Source organism: Nyctereutes procyonoides, unplaced genomic scaffold (assembly GCF_905146905.1).
Source record: "Nyctereutes procyonoides isolate TBG_1078 unplaced genomic scaffold, NYPRO_anot_genome, whole genome shotgun sequence".
Lineage (NCBI taxonomy): Eukaryota > Metazoa > Chordata > Mammalia > Carnivora > Canidae > Nyctereutes > Nyctereutes procyonoides.
Genome location: NW_026575125.1, coordinates 14,460,053 through 14,486,086, shown reverse-complemented (window position 1 = coordinate 14,486,086; position 26,034 = coordinate 14,460,053). Strand labels below are relative to the sequence as shown.

At 35.5% G+C, this 26,034-nt stretch overlaps 1 protein-coding gene across 1 annotated transcript in view; it reads left to right on the top strand.

Annotated features, from left to right (window-relative positions):
- The window catches only part of SCML2 (Scm polycomb group protein like 2), a 98,722-nt gene that overhangs the window by 32,659 nt on the left and 40,029 nt on the right, over positions 1–26,034 (top strand). Inside the window, exons 6-7 of the mRNA XM_055337339.1 lie at positions 2,259–2,347; positions 11,288–11,531. Coding sequence (XP_055193314.1) covers positions 2,259–2,347; positions 11,288–11,531 — 333 coding nt within the window. The remainder of the gene's footprint in view (positions 1–2,258; positions 2,348–11,287; positions 11,532–26,034) is intronic.

Sequence of the window (26,034 nt, the reverse complement as noted above, 5' to 3'; positions counted from 1 at the left end):
AGAAAGAAGTGTAAACCTGAGGCATAGTACTTCCCTGTTTGGATTTGATTTCTGTTTACAACTAATAATATGTTTTTGAATTTTGTTTAAAGGAAGCATAGCTGTTGTGATTGCCAACATTTCAGACACATAGCCAGATTTATGGTCACTGTTTTTCATGTTACTTTTAGAATTTATTAATTAAAAATATGAAATACATAGTGCATGCTGATTAATATGTATTTTGATAGTACGTATTAAAAATACGCAATTTTTGCCAGTTTGATCATTAGGTGCTTCACATAGTTTCCATTTTAATATAACACAGCTTACTTGGTTTTCTTTTATTTAAACCGTAAAGGTTATTATTTAAAAGATTTTTTAAAGTTTTAGCATACAAACAGAAAAGCATACAATTCATAAGTGTACAGCTTATAAATGAACACATCCATAAAAACCATCACCCAAATCAAGAAACAGAACATTATCAGCACCCCAGAAGCCCCACTCCTGCTGATCCCCAGTCATAAACCTCCTATTCCCAAAGGTACCACTATCTAGACTTCTTAACATTGTAGATTAGTTTTATATGTGTTTTAATTTTTATATACACTTTTATCTGTGTTTGGCCTTTTAATCTATGTTTGACTTTAGACAATTAAAGAATTAAGAAAAATGTCAAATTAAGATGATGATGGTGATGATGATTACATGATGTAATAGGACAAGATGAGGGTTAAGAGAAAGGCATAAGGACCAGAGAATTATATTTGTGTTTATTTTTATTTATTTTAAAGATTTTATTTATTTATTCATGAGAGACACAAAGAGAGGGGCAAAGACACAGTCAGAGGGAGAAGCAGACTCCCTGGGAGGAGCCTGATATGGGACTTGATCCCAGGACCCTGACACCCTGCCCTGAGTGAAGGCAGACACTCAACCACTGAGCCACGCAGGCGTCCCCAGAGATTTATTTTTATGCAATATTCTAATGACAATGTGGTAATTCCATGTTGTGGATGATTATTTATTAGATATCATTGATAACACTAATTTATTATCAGGGAGTATATAATAACCTCCCCTTCCCCGCATTTTTTTTTCCTAGCAAAAATTATTTCCCTGGGTCAGATTAAGGGGATTTTGGTACAGGATTAATATAGGATGACTTTCTGTCTGAACTTTCTTGCGTGTTTAATCCAAGTGATGGACCCAGCGACCAGTAATTGCCAGGGATACATGTGCCTCCCTACCTTAATGCATGTATCCACCAGGGATACATGCCAAGTTCTCTTTAATTTTGGCATCAGGACAGGGAAGTGCTGCATGAAATGGATTGCTCCCAGAAGGCAATAAAACTAGCAGACCTCTACCCCCTGTTGCATGTGCCATATGCTGTGATATTCACCATTAATTGGTGACATCTCTAAAAAAGATACCGTTGAGTGTATTTTGATTTCATCTGATACAAATTCTAAGAGAAGATCTTGTTTAGTGTATGTAAAGATTGCTCAAGTGAGAGCTATCTTTCTTCCTAACATATTGTGTGGAAAAATTTCAAACATAAAGAAAAGGTGAAAATATTTTACAGTGAACACCCACATACCCACTACCTAGGTTCTACCATTGTCATTTTACATCCTTGCTTTATCAGTTACCTATCTGCCTTTCTATTGATTCATCAATTTATCTTATTTTTAAATATGTATTTCAGAGGAAGTTATTGATGTCAGTACACTTCCCTCAAATACTTCAGCATGCATATCATTGATTAGAGTTGAGTGTTTATTTACAGTTTTTAAAAAATTTTGAGGTGAAATTGATATACAATGAAACGCATCATTGTAAGTGTACATTTGCTAAGTTTGACAGAAAACTGTCTTTCTGAAAGGAAATAAGGCAGGGACTCTAAGGAAAAAGAAGGGCTGGAAGTTTTTTGCAGCCTTTGCCATGCTTTCGTGACTGTTGGTGGGAACTGAAAGCTCTTCTGGGTTTTGGCTTGGATTACACCTCTAGTATTATGGCCCATTTCTAACAGATATATGTGTATGTTGGTGAATTTTAGCTACTGACTTCTCTAAGAGTGTCTACCCCCTACTGTTAGCATTGTTGCCAAATAATGTAGTGGGTACAGTAGAACTGATTGGAGCTGTTTCCCTAGTTTCTCAATAAGAAAGTCATTCTCTGGAGAAGAATGATAAACAAAACCTTTTTTTTATACCAACTTGTTTTAATATCACAGGGAGGCTTTTTTCATGCTGATTTATTTTATAAAATAGGTTATCAGATGAATGCATCATCCTGGCCAATGTTCCTCTTACGAACACTGAATGGATCTGAAATGGCACCTGCAACATTCTTCAAGAAGGTAAGAAAAATGTTATAAAAAGCTTCCATCACCTGGGCTATTGCTTTATTGTTTTAATAGGAGTACTTAAATACTTTGTCTTCTTCGATATGGAAAAATAAAAATTCTTTTTAAATTACTGGATTGATAAGTGTATTAATCTGCTAAGAGCTGCAATAACAAAGTACCACAGACTAGGTAGCTTAAACAATAGAAATTTATTTTTTCACAGTTCTGGGAGCTAGAAGTCCAGAATCCAAGTGACATCAGGGTTGGTTTCTGGTGCGGCCTCTTTCCTCAGCATATAGATGGGTACCTTTTTGCTGTGTCCTCACATGGCCTCTTCTTTGTACATGTGGGGAAGGAGAGGTATCTCTGGTTTCTCTTTCTCTTATAAGAACACCAGTCCTATTGGATTAGAGCCCCACCCATATGACCTCACTTAACCTTTATTACCTCTGTAAAGGCCCTATTTCTGAACACAATGACATTGGGGATTAGGGCTTCAGTTTATGAATTTGAAAGGATATCATTCAAATTCAGGATATCATTCAAGTTCACCATTCAGTTCATTACGGGGACTTAAACACAGAAATTTATTTTCTTACTCTGGTGGCTAGAAGTCCAAGATCAAGGTGTCAGTAGGCTTGATTTCTTTGGAGGCCTCTCGCCTTGACTTGTAAATGGCTGTCTTCTCTGTGTTTTCACGTGATCTGTGTGTCTGTGTCCTCCTTTCCTCTTCTTATGAGGACACCAGTCATTGGATTAGGGCCCAACCTAACGACCTCATTTTAACTTAATTACCTCTTTAAAGACCTTGTCTCCAAAGGAAATCACATTCTGGGGTGCTGGGGGTTAGGATTTAAGCATGAATTTGGCAGGAGTGGGGACACAATTCAGTCCATAACAACAAGTCATAAAAAAAGTCTCAATTATAATCACCCACTAGTCAAAATGGATTTGTACCTTCTTTCTTCACCTTAAATATGAAAGGAGTGCTCTACTGGAAGCAAATGTTCTTTGCTATTTTTTATTTACCTTCAGAAGTGAAGCTTCCCCTCACTTTGTTATATTAGTCATCCTTTGACATTGGAGAAAATGATGATGGGCCAAAAAACCACTTGAAAGTTACTTAGAGAGATTTGGTTTCAGAAGTTAAAGAATGTTAAAAACAGTCATCAGAAAGAATTTGTTATAAGGAAATATTTGTTATGTAACAGGGAAAATTCCAAAGATAGTTTATGCTCTTGAGAAAATGTTGAAAGAGTACATTATGTTAAGAAACAGTGAGTAAAAGCCAAATTTTAGTTAAATTATGGGTCAGAATATTTCTTTCTCACCCTCTGTCCTGATTCTTTTCTCAGTCACTTAAATTTTATTATAATTATTTATATCAAAAAAAGGATTCAGCAATTCCATACATTTCTCAGTGCTTATCTCAAGGTAAGTGGACTTTTAATCCCCTTTATCTACTTCACCCCTCTCCCCACTCACCTACCCTCTGGCCAACTACCAGTTGTTCTCTAAGAGTCTGTTTTTTTGTCTCTTTTTTCTTTGTTTTGTTTTGTTTCTTAAATTCCACATATGAGTGAAATCATATGGCATCTGTCTTTCTCTGACTTATTTCATTTAGCATTATACTCTCTAGCTCCATCTGTGTTGTTGCAAATGGCAAAATCTTTTTTATGGCTAATATTTCATGTATATATACATATATATATATGTATATATACACCATATCTTTATCCATTCATTTATGGATGGACACCTAGGTTGCTTCCATATCTTGGCTTTTGTGTATAATATTGTGGTAAACATAGGGGTGCATTTATCTTTTCAAATTAGTGTTTTTATTTTCTTTGAACAAATACCCACTAGTGGAATTACTGGATCATAGGGTAATTTTATTTTTAATTTCTTGAGGAACCTCTCCACTATTTTCCGCAGTGGCTGCACCAGTTTGCATTCCCATCACCAGTGCACCAGGGTTCCTTTCCACATCCTCACCAATATTTGTTATTTCTTGTTTTTTTGATTTTAGCCATTCCAACAGGTGTAAAGTGATTTTCAGTGAAGCTTTGATTTGCGCTTCCCTGATGATGAGTGATGTTGAGCATCTTCCCTCCCTCCCTCCCTCCCTCCCTTCCTTTCTTTCTCTCTCTCTTTTTAAAGATTTTATTTATTTGACAGAGCGCACAAGTAGGTGGAATGGCAGGGAAAGGGAGAAGGAGGCTCCCCACTGAGCAGAGAGCCTGATGTAGGGCTTGATCCCAAGACCCTGGAATCATGACCTGAGCTGAAGGCAGATACTTAACTGACTGAACCACCCAGGCACCCCATTGAGCATCTTTTTAAGGTGTCTATTGGCCATCTGTATGTCTTCTTTGGAAAAATGTCTATTTAGATCCTCTGCCCATTTTTAAATCAAATTATGTGTTTTTTTGCTGTTGAGTTATAGAAGTTTTTTATATATTCTGAATATTAACCCCTTATCACATACATCATTTGTAGATATCTTCTCCCATTCAGTAAGTTGCTTTTTTATTTTGTTGATGATTTCCTTTGCTGTGTAAAAGCTTTTTATTTTGGTGTGGTCTCAGTGGTTTAATTTTGCTTTTGTTTCTCTTGCCAGAGGAGGCATCTAGAAAAGTAGAAAGATAGAAAATAGAAAGATAGAAAAACAGACACAGAAAAATGTTTCTATGGCCAATGTGAAAGAAATTACTGCCTATGTTTTCTTCTAGGAATTTTATGGTTTCAGGTCTCACATTTAGGTTTTTAATCCATTTCAGGTTTGTTTTGTGTAACAACATGATCCAGTTTTGTTGTTTCTCATATTGCTGTCCAATTTTCCCAGAACCATTTATTGAAGAGACTGTCTTTTCCCCATTGCTGTGAATTAATTGACCATATAAGTGTGGGTTTATTTCTGGACTCTGTTCTGTTCCATTGATCTATGTGTCTATTTTTGTGCCTAAACCATACTGTTTTGATTATTACAGCTTTGTAGTATATCTTCAAATCTGGGATTGTGATACCTCCAACTTTGTTCTTTTTTTTCAAGATTGCTTTGGCTAAGTTTTTTTGTTTTTAAGATTTTATTTATTCATGAGAGATAAACAGAAAGAGGCAGAGACCTAGGCAGAGGGAAAAGCAGGCTCCCTGCAAGGAGTCTGATGTGGGACTTGATCCTGGATCCTGGGATCACGCCCTGGGCCAAAGGCAGACGCTCAACCACTGAGCCACCCAGGTGTCCCAGTAGGAATTGGATTATATTATTATTTTGTTGTCTCTTCCTAGACTGTGAGTTCCTTTTGAATAGTAAACTGTCTTTGTATTCTAGGTGTCTGTCGTAGGTCCTGGTACATACTTGTTAGATGAAGAAAAGATGGAGAGTACAGGAAGATGAATACACATATAGGGAGAAAATGGGTTTTGTTTTGGACATGTCAAGGTGCCTTTGGGAAATCTGAGGAGGGATGACTACTAGTAGACTGTTGGAAGTGTTTAGAACTTAAAAACGTTTGTTTTGGGTATGTGGATATGGGAGTTTTTAGCTTAAATGGTAATGATGGAAGCCTTGAGAATGAATAAACTAGCCCAGAGAGATTACCAAGAAGGAGAAGAGAGGAGTGTCAAGGTTAGAACCTTGAGAAATACCCACTCACCTTATGATATCCTTATCAGATAGTTACTAAAGGTTGAGAAGAAAGCTGATTCTTGACTATTTGGGGGATAGGAGGTTTATTGGTTACATTAGCAAGAACTAAAGACCAGGTGAAAAGCGTCCTTAGGTAGAGTTAAATTTGTAGTTGTGGGTGCAGAATATCGAAAGTTCATTCCTGGTGGCCTGAATTTACTTTGTGACATAGGAAACTGACAAAGGTTGGAGGAGAGGATTCGTACATAGATTGAATGTCTACTGTGTTCCAACACTGGGGTTGGTACTTTAATCTAGTGAGTGGAGACCAGGGACACTGCTAAACATCCTACAATGCACAGAATAGCCTCCACAGTAGAATGTTGTGACCCCAAATGGCAGTAGTGCCAAGGTTGAGAAACTCTGATCTGTATTTATTCCTTGGTAATCTCATCTAATTCCTGGCTTTATTTTTTTTAAAGATTTTTAATTTATGTATTCATGAGAAACACAGAGAGGGAGAGAGAGAGAGGCAGAGACACAGGCAGAGGGAGAAGCAGGATTCATGCAGGGAGCCCGACATGGGACTCGATCCCAGGTCTCCAGGATCAGGCCCTGGGCTGAAGGCGGCGCTAAACCACTGAGCCACCTGGGCTGCCCTAATTCCTGGCTCTAAATACAGCGTATATGCAGATGATTTTCAAATCTATATTTCCAATTTGGACTTTTGCTCCCAACTCAGACTTGAATATCCACTCAACATCCCTATTTGGATGTCCAGTAAACATCTCAAACTTCCACTTGCAGCCTTTCCTTATGGACGAGATAAACTGTGAAAGAAATAATCACTAAGGTTTTTGGCCCCAACAATTGGAATAACAGTTACCACTCCTCGAGATGGGAAAGGCTGCAAGCGGAAGTTTCTCTTTCTCTGTCTCTCATGAATAAATAAATAAAATCTTAAAAAAATATTCAAAATCCAGCTACTTCTTGCCATCTGTCTTGCTATCAGCTGGTACAATTTGCCTTTATCTCTCCCCTAGATTACTTCAGTAGCCTCCTCATTGACCTTTTTATTTATAACCTTATACTTTGTAGTCAACCCAGTAACTAGAATATTCCTTTTAAAGCATAAATGAGATTATATCGCTTCTTTGTTCAAAATTGTCCAGGGGCTCATCATTTTACTCATAGTGAAAGTCAGAGTCCTTATAGTGGCCTCCATGGCTCTACATATGACCACTCATTATCTATCTGATCTCTGTTTCCTACTGCTCTCCTACTTGCATACTAAATTGTAGCCACACTCACTTCCTTTTTCTTCGAGCATGTGGACACAACTGCTTTAGGGCCTGGAATACTCTTCCTGTAGGTAATTGCATGGTTAAGATTCACCTTTAGGGTTCTGTTCACATGTCACCTTCCATTCTTGAGGCTTGTTCTGATTACCCTCCTTTTTTTTTTTTAAGATTTATTTATTTATTTATTTATTTATTTATTTTTTTTATTTTTATTTTTTTTTAATTTTTTTTTTTAGATTTATTTATTTTAGAGAGAGAATGCACACCTGTGCAGGGTGGGGACCGGAGGAGAGGAGTAGTCAGGGAGCCCATCACAAGGCTCAGTTTCAAGACCTAAGCTGAAACCAAGAGTTAGCCCCCACTTAACCAACTGTGCCACCCAGGTGCCCCACCCTATTTAGTTTTACATGACCTCTCCCCTACATTTTTCTCTGGCTCTTCCTTACTCTGCTTTTTCTCTTTTTGCATAGCACTTATCATTTTTAACATAAAATATATTTTGCTTATGCTATTGTGTTTCTCAGCTTTCTCTTTACTAGTATATGGGTACCACAAGGGGAGGATTTTTGTCTATTTTGCAACTAAATGTATATATATCAGGAGTCCTCAGTAGTGTCTGACATTAGTAGGCATTTTGTGAATATTTGTGCATAGATAAATGAAGTTTAAAGGCCTAGAATTTTTGATGAGATCAAAGAAGTAATTGATTAAAATTAAGGAAGTAGAAGTTAAGGATAGGAGTTAGTTTGTAGTCAGAAGTAGACTCTGGGAGTACAGCCACAAACAAAACAGTAAAAAAGTTCTTGTCCTTGTGGAGCTTGCCTTCTAGGTGGGGAAATGTGTAATAAACCATGCAAAATAAAGTATATGTTATGTTTGATAGTTGTACATGCTAAGGAAAAGGGAGGGTGACATTTTAGTTAGGTTGGCCAGGAAGGTCCTGCTGAGAGGTTGCCATTTGAGTGAAAATCTGAAGAAAGGGAAAGAAGGAACCATAAAGTTACAAGGGTAAGAATATTGTGGACAGAGGGTTAATGCAGATAATGCTCAGACTGGCTTCAGAGTCTGTGGAATATGAATAGAAATAGCCTTTAAGGAGAAGTATATTGTAGGTAGGTAGGCAAGAAGAGGGGTTAAAAGAGCATTCTTTACTACCTTCTAGGAAAGAATCATTTTCCCTCCACAATAAAAAAGAATGAGCCCTTGGTTTATTTTAGCTATTGCTTTTGCAAATTATATCTTTTTTTTAAGTAAGCTTTCCCCTCAGCAGGGGGCCTGAATTCACAACCCCAAGATCAAGAGTTGTATGCTCTACCAGGCACTCCTACAAATTATATCTTTGTGTTTAGGAAGTCATTCAAGAACTGATGATGACAAACCATATCCTTTAAAAACATATTTAAACGCAACTATAGATCATTACCTTTTGTGGGCAGCAGAGGGAACCATTTTGCCAATTATCTAAATCTGGAGGTAGCTTGTTTTGAGATAAAACCCTTTTACTTATTTATTCCTTTGAGTTTTTTCAAATATTTGTTTTCTTCCAGAGCTCTGTTAATATTTATTTATTTGTATGGTTATACTAATGTAAGTATGATAGAGCATGAAATAGCGTGAAAATCTTAGATAATAAATTGCATTTTGTTCATAATCATTGTCTTTTTTTTGTTACTTGTTAGCTAATAGTGGGATTGATGACATACTGTTAACATTTGAATCTTAAAATTCTCTTTCCCTGCTCATTCTTGTATTAATTCTGTTTTGTAGCAGAAAATGTATATTGCCATTTGAACTTAGTTTGGTTTGCTACAGAAAGTCTTATTCTTATTTGATTATATGATAGTGTAAGGTGAATGGAACCTCATATGTGCCGTGAATGTTTCCTCCATTCTGTGAATGTGCAGTGTAAGTTTATCAACTGCCAAAGTTATTCTTTGTTAAATCCACCTCCCTTTTTTCCTTCCATGTGTAGTAACAGTTATTTGACCTTTAGCCCCTTCATGAAGTGGCAGGCAGTAACTCTGCTTCTTACCAGCTATTTATTTATCAAATAACTTTGATCTTTGATCAAGGTAATTTTTGCCCTGCTGACTTTAGGGTGGATTTAAGAATCAAATTAAGATTATGTAATTAAAAGGACTTTGAAGGTGAATAATTAAGGAACTTTAAGACTTCAGTGGTATAAAGGATATCATTGGAAAAGTACAGGACAGTGAGATGAGTTTAAAGGGGACATTTAAAAAAGGAATCAATCTACCAGATATGTTTTTACATTATATCTTGGTGAAAGAGTTAGTTGAAAGCTTGTTTACTGTTCTTCAGGTGATTACTTGGTTAATTCATTAAAAAAAAAATCTTGCTGTTGAGTATTCTACTGGAAATAACTGTGAATAAGATGTATCTGCTTTTGAGAATCCCTTCGTCTCAGAGAAGTGAATACATTTCAAGAGTAGTTTTGCAGTTGAAGGCAAGAGCACCTCCTTTGAGGGAATGTAGGAGTGGGCAGGAGTTGACCAGGGAAGCCTTAAAAAGAACAGGAGAACTGGGCTTTGAAGTAGATCATTTGGAGTTGTCTAAGCAGATGATGTGGTAGAGTGTTCCAAGGAGTTGTCTGCCTATGTTTAAAATCTAGCTCTGACACTTAGGGTATATTCTTAGGCAATTGTGCATCAGTTTTATCTTCTATAAAGTGAGGATAATAATTGCATTGACTTTATAGTGTTGTTGTGACAATTAAATACATGGAAAACATTTAGTACAGTGCCTGGCGTATACTAAACGATTAAAGGTTAACTTTTTTTTTTTAAGATTTTATTTATTCATGAGACACACACACACACACACACAGAGAAAGAGAGAGAGAGAGAGAGGCAGAGACATAGGCAGAGGGAGAATCAGGCTCCCCTCAGGGAGCCCAATGTGGGACTGGATCCCTGAACTCTAGGATCAGGCCCTGAGCTGAAAGCAGAGCTTAACCGCTGAGCCATCCCTGAAGGTTAACTTTAATGTCATTATCCTAGGGATCTAAGGGGTAGAATTGGCAGGTCATGGTCTTTGAATATGAGTGTTAAGGGAAAAGGATGTGTCTAGTACAGTGGTTCTTAGCCTTGGATGCATGTTAGGATCACCTGGGGAATTAAAATGTGCTCATGCCTGGGCCTCACCCCACCCCAGACCAATTAAATCAATATTCCTGGCCCTGAGTTGTTTTGATGTTTAGTTGGGCTGATTACCCCTGGTCTAGGACTATTTCCAGGCTTCTGATTGGGTGACAGAGTTGATGATGGTGCTATTTACTAGGATAAAAAGCAAATCGAAAGAAAAGGTGTTACTTTTAACATAGCACTTAGGCTTTCTAAGAATCCAGTTAGCATTTGCATGCTTTAAATTTTTATAACTATAAAGGATGCTTTTTTCATATTGATTTCTGGATTGGTTATCATAAGTGAACCCAGACTATATGACTTTCATGTTCTTGTGCCTGTATCTTTTGCTTGGAGGTGTTTTTTTTTTTTTAAGATAATATCTACTGCTGTTCATTCTCTTTGGACTTACCAGCTTTCAACATATCCTATAATTTATATATTTATTAGGTTTGCTTGACTCCCTCTTTTAAAATTTCTTGTTGATTGCTTCTCTCTTTTTCCCCTACCTTTACCCCAACCACTACTGCCACCACTACCACCAGAAGGTAAGTTCCACCAGAACAGGGATCTTTGTAATTTTTTGTTCACTAATGAGTCCTAAATTTCTGGTACATACTATGTAACACATATATTTCTTAGATGAATGAATTACTATCAATATGGTTTTGTTTCCTTCTAGGTTCTTGGCTCTGCTCCAGAGTAAGTGAGATGTAGAGCAGAGTTTCAGAGAGATCACTGAGAACTGTTTTCTTCCTGTATTTAATTGATAAACATAGAGTTTAATTTTTGGTTGCTAAAGGTTGTAAGAATACAGTTGAACAACTGCTTCTTATTACATTTTAACAAAAACTTTTTTTTTTTAATGTTTTGGTAGGAACCACCAAAGCCACCTCTAAATAATTTTAAGGTGGGGATGAAACTTGAAGCAATAGACAAAAAGAACCCTTATCTGATCTGCCCTGCAACTATTGGAGATGTTAGAGGAGATGAAGTTTATATCACATTTGATGGCTGGAGTGGAGCTTTTGATTATTGGTGCAAGTATGATTGTCGAGATATTTTCCCAGTTGGGTGGTGTCGCCTGACAGGAGATATATTACAACCACCAGGAACTAATGGTAAGATAATAAGTAACTACATGTTCTGTTATTTTATTTATTTTATTTTATTTTATTTTATTTTATTTTATTTTATTTATTTTATTTTATTATTTTATTGAAGTTAGATCTAACTGCTATTGGCATTGAGGTTAGGACTTCATGCTCAGCTGGAGCAGCAGACAGAACAGTGAGGGGACTGTCTAGGCTAGAGAACTGGAGGTAGAAGAAGACAATAATTAGAATTCTTGAGGGCCAACTCAGCATCATAATCTGAATTGACAGTCCACATCAGAGAATGTGAGCAAGCTACAAGTCACACTTGGACCATTGAAGCCTTGCTACTGTAAACATTTTGGGGTGCTTAGCTATTTTATAGTTGATATTCAATTTAAAATTACACATAGTATTCCACTGTTTATATCTCAAAGGTAGTTTTTAAACAGTAAGGCATAATAAATGTTATATACATGTTTTGCACAATTTTGGTCAATTTTTAAAAGTTAAATTGATATTTTGATAGTCTTAAGTAAAATCTACGTGTCAGTGAAAATTTTATATTATTTAGTTATTTATTTGAAGATTATATTTTATTTATTCATGAGAGACAGAGAACGAGGCAGAGGCATAGGCAGAGGGAGAAGCAAGCTCCCTGTTAGGAGCCTGATGCGGGACTTGATCCCAGGACCCTGTAATCATGACCTGAGCCAAAGGCGCCACCTAGGCGCCTCATTTATTGATTTTTTAAAAAAGATTTATTTGAGAGGGAGAAAGAGAAAGAGCATGTGTGTGCAAATTGAGGGGGAGGGGGGGCAGAGGGAGAGAATCTCAAGCACACTCCCCACTGAGCACAGAGCCCAGCATGGGACTCAATATCATGACCCTGAGATCATGACCTGAACTGAAGTCAAGAGTCAGACACTCAACCAACTGAGCCACCCAGGTGCTCATGTCATTGAAAATTTTAAACTATGGAAGCCATCATAGATTAACAGGTTTTCATAGTTAGGTATTTATCATTTGTAATATTGTGCTTCCTAAGTTGAATTCTATGATGGTCTATATATTTTCTTTCAGAAAAAAAATCGTCAAAATATTGAGGCTCCTTAGGGACTCTTCTAAGGGCTTAGACATGCCTAACCTGGTCTTCTGTGGTAGAATAACTGCTGAGATTTAAGTGGGATCTAAGGACAGAACCTACTCATTGGCTTAAGTTAAATATAAACTTATTAGTAGAATCAAATGTAAACATTCTTTTTTTTTTAAATGTAAACATTCTTAAAATTTATCCAACCAGAATTTATTTATTTATACCAGAAAAAAAGATGAGTGCAGAAAATGTGTAAGTAGTATGTGGCAGACTAGAGCAGTGGCTAGGTAAAAGCATATAGCCATATTCTTGTAAAGGCTATTAGACTCTGATTTGAGACTTTAACACATCCCATTATATTAACAGTAGTACATACCATGATGTCCTTTTTTATTAGGTACCTATTTTACTAGTTCCCTGCTGCCATAATTCTAGGAAGCAGATATAATGGCTGATTTTTTAAAGTTTAATATGTTACAGATCTTTGTGTATATGATACTAAGGCAGTCTCTGCCCTCAAGGAGTTTACCTTCTAGTCAAAAAGGGATAAATATATACTTAAAAAATATACATATGTATGTATGTATTAGCAAAAATGGAGATGTATGCTAGATACGAAAGTGACCCAAAGACTTCCAGTTTGTTTAGGCTGGAGGGAAAAGTAAAGGAATGCTTGACAGAAAGATACATGATGTGAGTATTAAGAGAGGAGGAGTTTGCTAGGCAGAGTAGAGAGATAAAGGTGGGCTGGATACATCACAAAGGTATAAAATCACACAGCTTACCCTGAAAACGAGGCAGTTCAGTTTGGAACATGTAACTTTGGAATATGTGGCCAAGAAGGTTTTTATCTCCCACTATTTAGTCTCCCTTTTTTTCTTAGTAACACAGTTCAGCTGCCTAACATGGAGACTACATTTACAGCCTCCCTAGCAGTTATATATGGCCATGAGACTAAGTCCTGGTCAATGGGACAAAAGTATAGGAAGTGTGTTCTGCTTCTATGAAGTGTATATTAGAGAGAGATGAATGTACCCTTCTCTCTTCCTTCTTCCTGCTTCTATCCTACTGCTGGTAATGTGCTTGTTTTGGGTGGAGTTCCATCTTGAACCATGAAATGGAGTCCATATTCTAGACATAGAGTGGAAAGCAGAAAGGAACCAAAGTCTCTGAGAATTTTGTGGAGCAGAATTTTCATACTGGCCTGTTCCAGACTGTTACTTGAGAGAAATAAATTTCTATATTATATAAACCACTATTCTTTTAGGCTTTTCTGTTACTGTTAGCTGAATTTAATCCTAGATAATTCAGGGTAACTTTAGGACACCAGGTAAACCTGTCCACTGGATAGCTGCACATGCAAGTATGTAGCCCAAAAGAGATGGATCTTAGTTTTCAAAGCAGGTTTGAAAGCCATGATGCTCATTCAGATAAATATTCTGTGTGTCAGGTGGAATTATAGGTGCTGTCTGGGGAGGGATGGGTGGTAAGCAGCTTATACATCCAGTAGATAGCAGCAAGTGGGGGAAGCTTTGGGTATGGCTTTAATTGTGCATGTGTAACAGGTAGAAGTAGAAAAGGACCAAGGATAGAACCTTTTGGGTGAATAGAAATCAATTCTGAGAAAAAGTATACATAAATATAGGAGAGTTACTAGGTTTGTTTCCCTAACAATAGGAGATGAAAGATTTTAAGAAGTATTCAACACTGTCAAGTACAGCATAAAAGTCAAAAGGAGAGCTCATTAGTGGTCTTTTTTTTTTTTATGATAGTCACAGAGGGAGAGAGAGAGAGGCAGAGACACAGGCAGAGGGAGAAGCAGGCTCCATGCACTGGGAGCCTGACGTGGGATTGAATCTCCAGGATCGCGCCCTGGGCCAAAGGCAGGCGCCAAACCGCTGCGCCACCCAGGGATCCCTCATTAGTGGTCTTAAGTAAAAGCATGGTTACTAGACTACTTTGAAAAGCCAGATTTAGAGAGCTAAGTAAATAGGAGATGCAAAGCATTTTTTAAAAATGTAGTTTCATGGATACTTTCTAAGGTCTGCCATCTCTGTCTTTTATCCCACTAGACATTTACCAGTTAAAGTAAAATTTAGAAACTTTACCTCAATTTATATCCCTTTACCCTCCTCCATTCATAATACAATTTTCTTAAATATTTACATTCATTGAGAATGAATTAGACAGTATTATAATTTTTGTTCAACTGTTAAATATAATTAGAAAATTCAGGAGAAGGAAAGTATTTTATTTACCTACATTTTTTTAATAAATTAATTTTTATTGGTGTTCAATTTACCAACATACAGAATAACACCCAGTGCTCATCCCGTCAAGTGTCCCCCTCAGTGCCCGTCACCCATTACCTACATTTTTGTTATTTCAGTTTGTTCTTCCTGATTTTCAGATTACTTTTTTTTTATCATTTCCTTTCTGTTTAGAGAATTTCTTTTAATCATTCTTTTAGGGTATTTCATCTGGCAACAAATTCTTAGTTTTCCATCATCCAAGAATGTCTTTATTTCCCCTTCATTCTTGAAGGATAGTTGCTGGATATAGAAATCTGTGTTGACAGTTCTTTTCTTTAAGCACTTGAAAAATGTAGTGCAACTTTCTTCTGGCTTCCAGGGTTTCTGATGAGAAGTTTGGTGTTACTCAAATTGTTTTTCTCCTGCAGGTTCCATTATGATTATAAGTCTATTTTTTGCTTGTATTCTTTACTTCATGCTTTATCTATTTTGTGGCTATATTATCAGGTGTGTACAAATTTTGAACTGCTATAGTGTCCTGGTCAGTTGAATCTTCTATACTAACTCTTTTTATGGTGACTTTTTTTTTTACCTTAAAGTCTGCTCTATCTTATATTAATATAGCTATACCAGCTTTTGTCTGGTTGGTGTTCTTGGTCTCTCTGTATCTAATGTTCAACATTTATCTAATCTTATCTGAAAAGATACATTTCTTGTAGTTGGATTTTGATTTTTTGGCTAGCCAGTATGTCTTTTTTTTTTAAAAAGATTTTTTAATTTATTCATGAGAGATACAGAGAGAGAGAGGCAGAGACCCAGGCAGAGGGAGAAGCAGGCTCCATGCAGGGAGCCCGATGTGAGACTCAATCCCGGGACTCTAGGATCACGCCCTGGGCCGAAGGCAGGCACTAAACTGCTGAGCCACCCAGGGATCCCAGCCAGTATGTCTTTTAACTGGAGCTTTTAATCTATTTATATTTATTGTTATTACACATATTTGGTTTTCAGTATGCCACCTTATTTTGGGCTTTTTATTTGTCCTGCCTTTTCTATGTTTTATTTTCCTTTCTTGTTCTCTTGGGGTTATTTTTTCTTATTCCATTTCCTCCCTTGAAGTTCTACTTTATATTAACTATTTTTTAAAGATTTATTTATTTATTCATGAGAGACACAGAGAGAGAGGCAGAGACATAGGCAGACGGAGAAGCAGGCTCCCTGTAGGGAGCCTGATGTGGGACTCAATCCCAGGACCCCAGGATCACACCCTGAGCAAAAGGCAGAGGCTCAACCACTGAGCCACCTAGGCATCCCAACTATTCTTTTAATACTCTAGAAAATTTTAACATGCTTTCTTAACTTAATCGAAGTCTGAAATATCTTTATTCTGCATTAAGACAATAGAAGGAACTTAGAATACCCATTTACCTCTTTCAAAGTAATGTTACTGTTGTATGTTTTATTTTATTTTATTTATTTATTTTGAAGGAGAGGAGGGGCAGAGGCAGAGGGAAAGAGAATCAAGCAGACTCCATGCCCAGCATGGAGCCTGGTGTGGGGCTTGATCTTACAACCCTGAGATCATGACCTGAGCCAAAATTAAGAGTTGGATGACCAACCAACTGAGCCTCCCGGGCTCTCCACTGTTGTATGTTTTAGTTAAGTGTATCTTTTGGGAATTCTATTAGCTATTATTATTGTTCATATAGTCAGTATTTGTTGAGATTCACCAGTGCATTCAACATGTTCTTTGCTGTTTATTCCTTCTTAGCATCTCAAACTTTTCACCTGGGATTAGTTTTCTTCTGAGATAGATGCTTCACATTTTTCTTCAGTGAGGGGTCTGCTAGTGGCATGCCCCCTCAGTTTACATTCATCTGAATATGTTATTTTAGCTCCTTCCCTGAAAGACTTTCTCTGGGTGTTGAATACTAGATTGACAGCCATTTTCTTTCAGTACATTGAAGATAGCATTCTTTTACCCTTTGGTTTCCATTACTATTGAGAATTCAACTCTTAATCTAATTATTTTTCCTCTGTGATGTCATTTTTTTCTGTAGCTACTTTAATATTTTCACATCATCTTTGGTGTTTTGCAGTTTTACTCTGTTACTTCTAGGTGTGGGTTTTGTCGAATCTTGATATCTTGGCAGAACCACATATATACAAATGATTTGTTTATTTTCATGTGTGAAAAATTTTATATGTTTTATATTTTACTTGTTTTATCATCCTTAAGGATTTCAAGTGGCACAAATGATTTGACATTATAAAGCTCTTTTCATGACTGCTTTATGAATACAAATAATCCAAACTATGTTAAGGTAGAATTTGGAAGCATTAGAGTAGAAACAAAAATGTGCCCACTGTTGCCACATTCTGTTTTGTAAAGTCCCCAGAAGAATCTTAGGATTCTGGGCAAAGTATGGTTAAAGGTTGTTAGTTGATATCACTCAGAGGTATTTCATAAATGACTCATTTTTATTTTTTCCCCAATCATTGCTTATTCATTACATTCATTACATAGATTAATAGGGTTACTGTACTTATACAAGGTGAAATACTCTTTGAGAAAACATTTACTTTAGCCGACACATCAGTCATTAAATGACAGCTATGATATAAAAATATCATTTCTTAGATATAATGTGATATATTCTTAAAACCATAATTAAAATTATTTTTCATTATTTATAATTTAACTGTTTTTCTCTAATAGAAAAAAGTAATAAATGCTCAAAGTGAAAAATTCAGAAGAGCATGTAGAGATAGCCATGGCAGATAGTTTGATCTGTATTTGGCTTCGTACTGCTTTTTCTTCTTTTGTCTTGTATGTATAGCTTTAGAACACACATGGCCAAATCAATAGAGAAATGTTGAAATAAGTTGTGGTATAGTTTATTCTTTAGAATAGTATTGAACCATTTAGAAGAATGAGAGGATTCCTGTTTACTAAGAAAAAAAGCTCTCTAAGATGTGTTAACTTGAAAAAGCAACCCTTTAAAATACATACAGTATAATACCATTAAGTCAAAACAAGTATGTATTTCTATATGTAACTGTAGATGTAGATATATACATACATAGAAAAGATCTGAAAGGCTAGATATCAAATCTCTAGTAGTAATTATATCTGAAAAGGGGTGTTGAGTAGTAAAGAGAACTTTTGCTTTTATCTGTGGCTTTTTTAAAGGTAATTTAAAGATTTTATTTATTTATTCATGAGAGACACACAGAGATGAGGCAGATACATAATAGGCAGAGGGAGAAGAGAATGTTTTATATTATATTTTTACTGCTTTATCATCATTAAGGATTTCAAATGCCACAAATGATCTTGATCCCAGGACCCCGATCCCAGGACTCACAGTGGATACAGTTGCTCCTTCCACACCTGCTTCTGGGTCTTGAGGTTTTTCTTGAGCTTGTTCAGCTGGTGGCACATGGCACGTGTCTTCTTGAGCCACAGACCCAGGGACTTGTACTTCTTACAAGTATGCTCCACCATTTTACTCTTGGAGAATTTCCTGAGGTTCTCTTTCTCTTTCTTTTTTTTTTTTTTAAGATTTTATTTATTTATTCATGAGAGACACACAGAGAGAGGTAGAGACATAGGCATGGGGAGAACCAGGCTCCTTATGGGGAGTGCAATGCGGAACTCGGTCCCAGGACCCAGGGGTCACAATTTGAGCAGGAGGCAGGAGGCAGACGCCAACCACTGAGCCACCCAGGTGCCCCTGTAGCTCTTTTTTTTTTTTTTAAACAAGAACCTGTTTGTAGGTTACATTTGTACTTTAAAAGAATTAATAGTTTTATTTTAAAAGGGGATTATTCATCGTATTCTAGTTTTTTACCTACTTTTTCATAAAACATTGTGACTGTGTTTCCATGTAGAGTATATCCCTGCCAATTTAAGTTTATTTCTATGTTGTATTTATTTCTATGTTTCTATGATGTGATCATCATATGGTTTTACCATAATTTACTTAGCCAAACTTCTGTTTTGTTTGACATAGATGATATGATGAATATATCTTTGCATATTTCTAATTGTTTCCATAGACTAAATTTGCTGGGTTAGGGGATATGTTTCTAAGATTGACAAATTGTCTTTCAAAGTAGTAATACATTTCTATTCCCCTCAGAGGTGAGTGAAAATGTTTTTTTTTCCTTCTCTGGTCAACCTTGGGCATTATCTTATTATTTTTGCTAATTAAAAAAATGTTTTTAGGAGGTCAGTCAGTTGGGCTTCTGCCTTTGGCTCAGGTGATGATCCCTGTGTTCTGGGATTAAGCCCCACATCGGGCTCCCCACTCTGGGGAACCTGCTTCTCCCTTTCCCCCTGCCTGCTGCTCCCCCTGCTAAGTGCTCCCTCTAGTTCTCTGTCAAATAAATAAATGAAAATCTTTAAAAAGATAGACATTAAAAATATTTTTAAAATTCTCATTTTTAAAGATTTTTTGTGAGGTTGAATGTTTTTCTTTCCATGTATCTTGGCCATTAATATCCTTTTATAATTTTCCCGCTAATTACCTTTTCCCACTGTTTTCTTATTGTTTCCTTTCTTGTTGATTTGAGTGTTTATTACACATAGCAATAAATGTTTTTAAAGGAAAAAAAAGGTAAAACCTCAGTCATTTGCTTTTTTTCAAATTCCAGTATAGTTAACATGAAGTGTTATATTGGTTTCAGGTGTATAATACAGTGATCCAACAATTCTATACATTGCTTATGCTCATCATGATAAGTGTATTCTTTAAAAATTTTTTTTTATTTTAAAGATTTTATTTACTTGAGAGAGAGAGCAGGAGTGGGGGGAGGGACAGTGGTAGAGGGAGAAGTAGACTCTCTGCTGAGTGAGGAGTCTGAATGGGGAGCTTGATCCCAGGACCCTGAGATCATGATCTGAGCTAAAGTCAGACACTTAACCCACTAAGCCACCCAGGTGCCCCCACGATAAGTGTACTCTTAATCCTCTTCACCTATTTCACCCATCTTCCACCCCACCCTTCTGGTAACCATCAATTCTCTATAGTGAAGAATCTGTTTCTTGGTTTATCTTTTTCCTTTGCTCATTTATTTTATTCAACTTAAATCCACATATGAGTGAAACATTGTATTTGTCTTTCTCTAACTTATTTCACTTAGCATTATACTCTAGCTCCAACCATGTTGCAAATGGCAAGATTTCTTTCTTTTTTTTTTATTTTCTTTATTGGAGTTCAGTTTGCCAACATATAGCATAACACCCAGTGTCATTCTTTTTTTTATGACTGAATAATAAAGTGTGTGTGTGTGTGTGTGTGTGTGTGTGTATCACCTCTTTATCCATTTATCTATTAGTGGATTCTCAGGCTGCTTCTATAATCTGGCTATGGTAAATGATGCTGCAATAAACAGAAGGATGCATGTATCCTTCTGAGTTCGTATTTCTGTATTTTGAGGGACAGGTACTCAGTAGTGCAGTTACTGGATCATTGGGTAGTTATATTTTTAGCTTTTTGAGGAACATCCATACTGTCTTCCAGAGTGGCTGCACACCAGTTTGCACTCCCTCCAACAGTGCACAATGGTTCCTTTTTTTCCACATTCTCGCCAACACTTGTTGTCTTTTGTGTTTTTGATTTTAGCCATACTGACAGATGTGTGGTGATATATCATTGTAGTTTTCATTTGCATTTCCTTGATGATGAGTGATATTGAGCATCTTTTCATGTTTGTTGGTTATCTGTATATGTTCTTTGGAGAAATGCCTGTTCATGTCTTCTGCCAATTTTTTAATTGGATTATTTATTTTTGGGGGTGTTAAGTTGCATCAGTTTATTATATATTTTAGATACTAACCCTTTATCGAATGTCATTTACAAAATACTTCCTTTCATTCCTAGGTTGTCTTTTAGTTTTGTTAAATTGTTTCCTTTGCTGTGTAGAAGCTTTTTATTTTGATGTAGTCCCAATAGTTTATTTTTGCTTTTATTTCCTTTGCCTCTTGAGACAAATCTAGAAAGATTTTGCTAAAGCTGGTGGATTTTTATGATTTCAGGTCTCACATTTAGGTCTTTAATCCATTTTGGGTTTAGTTTTGTGTATGGTGTCATAAAAGTAAAAACTTTTTTCTCAGTTACTTTTTAATGTAATTCATGTTTTTAAAAAAATGTACAGAAATATTTATTGACTTGAATATTAAATAATTTAAGGGTCTAAAATAAGGATCTCAGCTAAATAATTTCCTAAGTAATGTTAAATTAATTGAATTTCATAAATTTAAAAAAATCTGTATTTTTGCTTATTTTGAATATTTCTCAAACACACTGGAAATGTTTGGTTTTCAACCTTTACATAACTACTTTTCCAACACTTCCAACACTAGGATATAATACTTAAAACTTTTTCAAACACTTAATGACTTAAGATAATTCACTTGCATAGTTTCTTAAAGAAATATAATGAGGCATCCATGAATGCCACTTGATTTGACTTTGCATTAAAAAACCTACTTATAAGCTTTACTGTTTTTTTCAAGAATAGTAGTAAAGCTTAATATATTTTAAAAACTTACAGTAACAAATGTTTTTCTCCCTGTGTTAACACTTCTATAATCAGAAACAGCCAAGTTCTTTTCAGACTTATTATTAGTAGAATAATCCACTGGGAAACTTACCTTGGATAGAAAATTCAGAAAGCTATGTGGCTTTTTTTTTCTCTTGTTTATTTAGGTTTTCCTTTTTTGGCCCTTATTATGACTCTATAATCTTTCAAAGCCCTTCACTTCTGGTTGGTGCTGTCACCACTCATCAGATTTATTATGGAGACCTGTACAGGGTATCTGGTGAGAAAGAGGAAAGAAGTATGTGTGCTGTGTCCCTGACAACTTAAAGAAGGCTGAGTCAAGTAAACTAAAACAAGGCCCATTGTAGATTTTTTCTTCTTGAAGAATTTATTCGATCTTGCTGTTTTCTGTTTCAACTTGTTCCCCACCTCCTTTTTATTTTATATCTTTGTTCTCTCTGAAAAAATGATACAAATTTATGAATGTTCTGTAGGCTATTGATTTATTCTCAATTGTCCTCCTTTGTCTCTGGCACATATAGGATTTATAGCCAGTCATCTCATTAGAGTCCATATATTAATTCAGCAACTTAGAATCAGAAGTGGAACTACCATTATTTTAAAGGCTATATGTGATTTTCTTATTTAATATTTTAATTTTTCCTTTATTTGGGAAAGTTTCTAAACAAATAGGTTGCTATTTTGTTTCTATAGTTTTATTTATGAATACAATAATTGTAGGTTTCTAGTCTTGAGAAATTGGAAATAATTCAGAAGCAGAGGATTTTTTTTTTAAGATTTTATTTATTTGAGAGAGAGTGCATGGGTGCATGTGTAGGAGTTGGGAGGTGAGCAAAGGGGGAGGGAGAGGGAGAGGGAGAGGCAGGCCCCCTGCAGGCTTCCATCTCCAAGACCCAGGAATCATGACCTGAACTGAAGGCAGATGCTTAACCGACTGAGCCACCCAGGCACCCCCAGAAGCAGAGGATTCTTAAAAAATTTGACCTAATCTTAATTTTTCTCTTATTGTGAGATATTCAAAGTTTTTTTTTAAATAAATTGCGACATTGTAAACCATTCTACCTGGCTTTAGAGGTACTTAAATACTTTTAAAGTTAACTATGTAAATTAAACTTTGAATTTATATAATTTCTAAAACATTTTGAATTAGTTTTATTTAACTTAACTCGAGATTTATGTATCATTGATTATAAATTAATGACCTACACTGGTGTGAAGTGTCATCTTGTAGCCTAATTCTTTAACCATACAGCCTAGGAAGGATGGTAGCGAACTTCCAGATGCTTTGAGTATAAAGTTGCAAGATCCCAAGGGTTTAGAAGAATTCCTCTGGTCCAGAGGGAACTGTGGAGGAGGGGAAAACCTAGAATCAGGAAGCATTCCTGTCTACTGGTACTATAGCCTATCAGTGACGATCTTAACTCATTACTTGATAAAATCCTTCAACTATTGGGTTTCCTACCTTCCACCTCTCACAGAAAAAGCTTTAATTTCTAGGTGGAACTCAAAGGTAACATGGCATTTCTTTCACAACTTTGTAAAACACTTTTGATATTTGATAGAACTGGCACATTAGATTTTCTTTCTTGGTAATTTAGTCATAAATTCTATGAATAGAAAAAATTGTATGAATAGGAAGTTTCTTCTTAAGATTAAAGTAAAATGCTTTGAACAGACTTTAAATGTGATTATCTTGGGCTCTGTTAGCTGCTGCTTTGAATGCTGGTTTATTTTGTGGTGTGTGTATGTGTATATATGGTTTAGGGGTTTTTTGATTAAAATTTTAAGGGTGTGGGTTTTAAAATCTAAACTTTTGGTCTTTGTAAAAAATGTAACTAGTCATTTTATATGGTGATCTTATTTTGTAAAGCCCTTCCTATGTAGTATTTTTCTATTGAATCGTTTCAAAGTTGTTAGTCTTTTGAGAAGCATTTCAAAGGTTCCATTGAGCAAACAAGTGCTCTTCCCACCCCACCCTACCCCATTTTCATTTTCTTAAGAAACAAAACCAGAAATTATGGCTGCTTTTGCTTTTTGTGCAGATGTACGTAGAGTTGTATGTGGTTTCTGTAACTTGGGCTTTACCTTTCTCTAAATTTTAAAATTAAGATTTAATAGTTTTTAGACATATCTTTACCAACTTTTTTCCTCTTTTTATATGACTGTGTATGTTTAGTAAAAACCACATAGACCAGCATTTTTCCTTTATGTTATAGTGGGTCAAAAATAACAGATACATATAATTAAGGCTATAAAAAGTTCAAGGTGTGTCATTCCCCTTAGAAACCTTCTGAATGAACACTTAAGCATTTGTTTAGATTTTTGCCCTTAATGTAGTTTATGGTAAAATACAGACTAATATACTTAGTTTATTTAGTACTCTTCTTGTTTGGTATAAATGAAATAGAAATGCTATCAACCCAGATTATTTACTCAAAAACCATGAAATTTAAAACAGCTGATATTTTCTTTTTCATACTAACAGCTTGGAACAAATGTTTTGCTTGTGCAAATGAGATGGCTATTGTGATGCAAAGAAGGATCTTGGGAAAAAAAATGTTCTTTCTCTGTTTTGAGTATTTCAGCTAAATACTGCAATAATTGCAAGCAGAGCCTGGAGCTTCTTTCTTGTTTCTGTTCTGTGATATATTTTAACAGGTTCTCTTGAGACTTTTAAAATGTCTTTTTTTTTAGGACATGTGGTCCAGCGCATGTCTACAGACGCAATGGGTTAGCAGTTAGGTTTTTCATGTCTTCTTATTTCTTTCCAGATTCTCTGACCCAGGGTAACCTTTGGTTCTTCTCTGAAGGCAGGAGTGAGGAAGTTTGAGTAGGTGACTGATGATCACTGACCATACAGCCCACAGACAATATGTGAATTACTTTAACAGTCTTCTTGGTCCCTCCTCCCACACCTCCTCCCCTTAAACCAACAAATGCAAATAGCTTCATCCCCATTTGCTAGAAATCCAGGCTGGCTCTGGCAACATGGGCTTTGTTGTTGACTCGCTTTCTCCAGAAAGGCAGTTTTATTTCTAGTAAAGGAGGAAGGCTATCAAGTGGAACCTAAGTTACATTAATGGTAATACAGCAACAACTTGTTTCTCTGGAATATTTCTAAAGGTAGGAATTTCTCCAAAAGTTTCTTTATATTGTAGTTGGAATACGGTTAAAGAAATTCATTGTCTGCTTTGTGAGCTCTTGTATACTAAATATCCCAATCATTTCTGTTGTCTCAAAAAATTTTCTTTTTTGTTCTAAATATTATTTATTGAAATTGTTGGTGCTATTATTTGATTAGTTACTTCTAAAAACTGTTATATGGTACAAGAGAAAAGTTAGTCTTTGGTTATTTCTACCATAAAAATGGCTTAAAATAAAATAGAACAACCGTATTGTAAGTCAAACTTGATGATTTAAATCTCCAGTTTGCGATGAAGAGTGTTGTCAAATATTTTTCTATAGTTGTGAGGACTATGACATGATTTTTCATTAGTATTATATGATACATATTAGAAGTATTTTTATGATACAGAGATGCGGATAACATTTTACTAATTAACATGTAATACATTTTGTGGAAATTATAGCAGTGACTGCTATGATTTTTTTTAACAGCATAATAGAAGTCACTCTAGAGAAGTCATTCAGTAAGAAAGAAGATGGTATGATTTAAAGATTGAGTGACTTTTAACAGCCCAGAATTGTTAGATGAATTATGAATTAGACTTAAACAACTGAAGTTGCTTCTTTTCATGTTAACTTTCTTCTGAAAATATTAAAGGTTTTGGAAATTGTCATCTTATTTAATGTCATTGTGACCAAAATCTCGGTTTCTTTTGAAGTAAGCAGATATGAGTAGCAATTGTAAAATATAATGGTCTTCATGGGAAGCACCCCCCATGAAGCTAAAGGGAGCAGTCTATAAAGCATCTGTGATAGGCAAGTATTGTTAAAAGAACATTCTTAAAACCCTTCTAAATTTTAATTGTGTTTTCTAGCTGCTTCTTGCCTTTTTAAAATTTCCTTTCTAGGCTGAAGACTTTTATAATTATATAATAGGTTAGGAAAACTTTATAAATTCCACTAAATTAGATTTTATTTTAATTTAGCATGTATGCCAAGAAAAAAGGCAGTGTCATGTAGGTACGGAGATAGATAAATTTAACTGGGCTTCTGTATTTTGTTTTAGGTAGCGAGCTGTTCTTTAACCTTTTAATTGCATTTGGGATATTTTTCTCAGTAGCATATTTATAAATTTTCAGTAACCTTAAGGTGGAATATTCTATGCAGGTTAAGGAATGTTTTATAAAGTATATGAAGAGTTTATTCTCTCTTGAATTTTTTTATCTTAGATCTCCAAGCCCTGTTTTGAAATCGGGGAGATGAGAGCGAATCAAAGCTACAAAGCCTTTCAGTATATTAGTTCAGTATATTAGTTCCAAATGTAATTTTTAAAAGCTCCTAGAAAAGACATAGCATTTCCCAAATAGGGATGCTCTACCAGACTCCTAAAACAAGCTCTTTTAAATGAGATCTCTACCTTAGTAGTGAATGGTTTATTTATTTTTTATATGTGGGAGTTATCTTTTATTGTATATTTAAAGTATTTTTA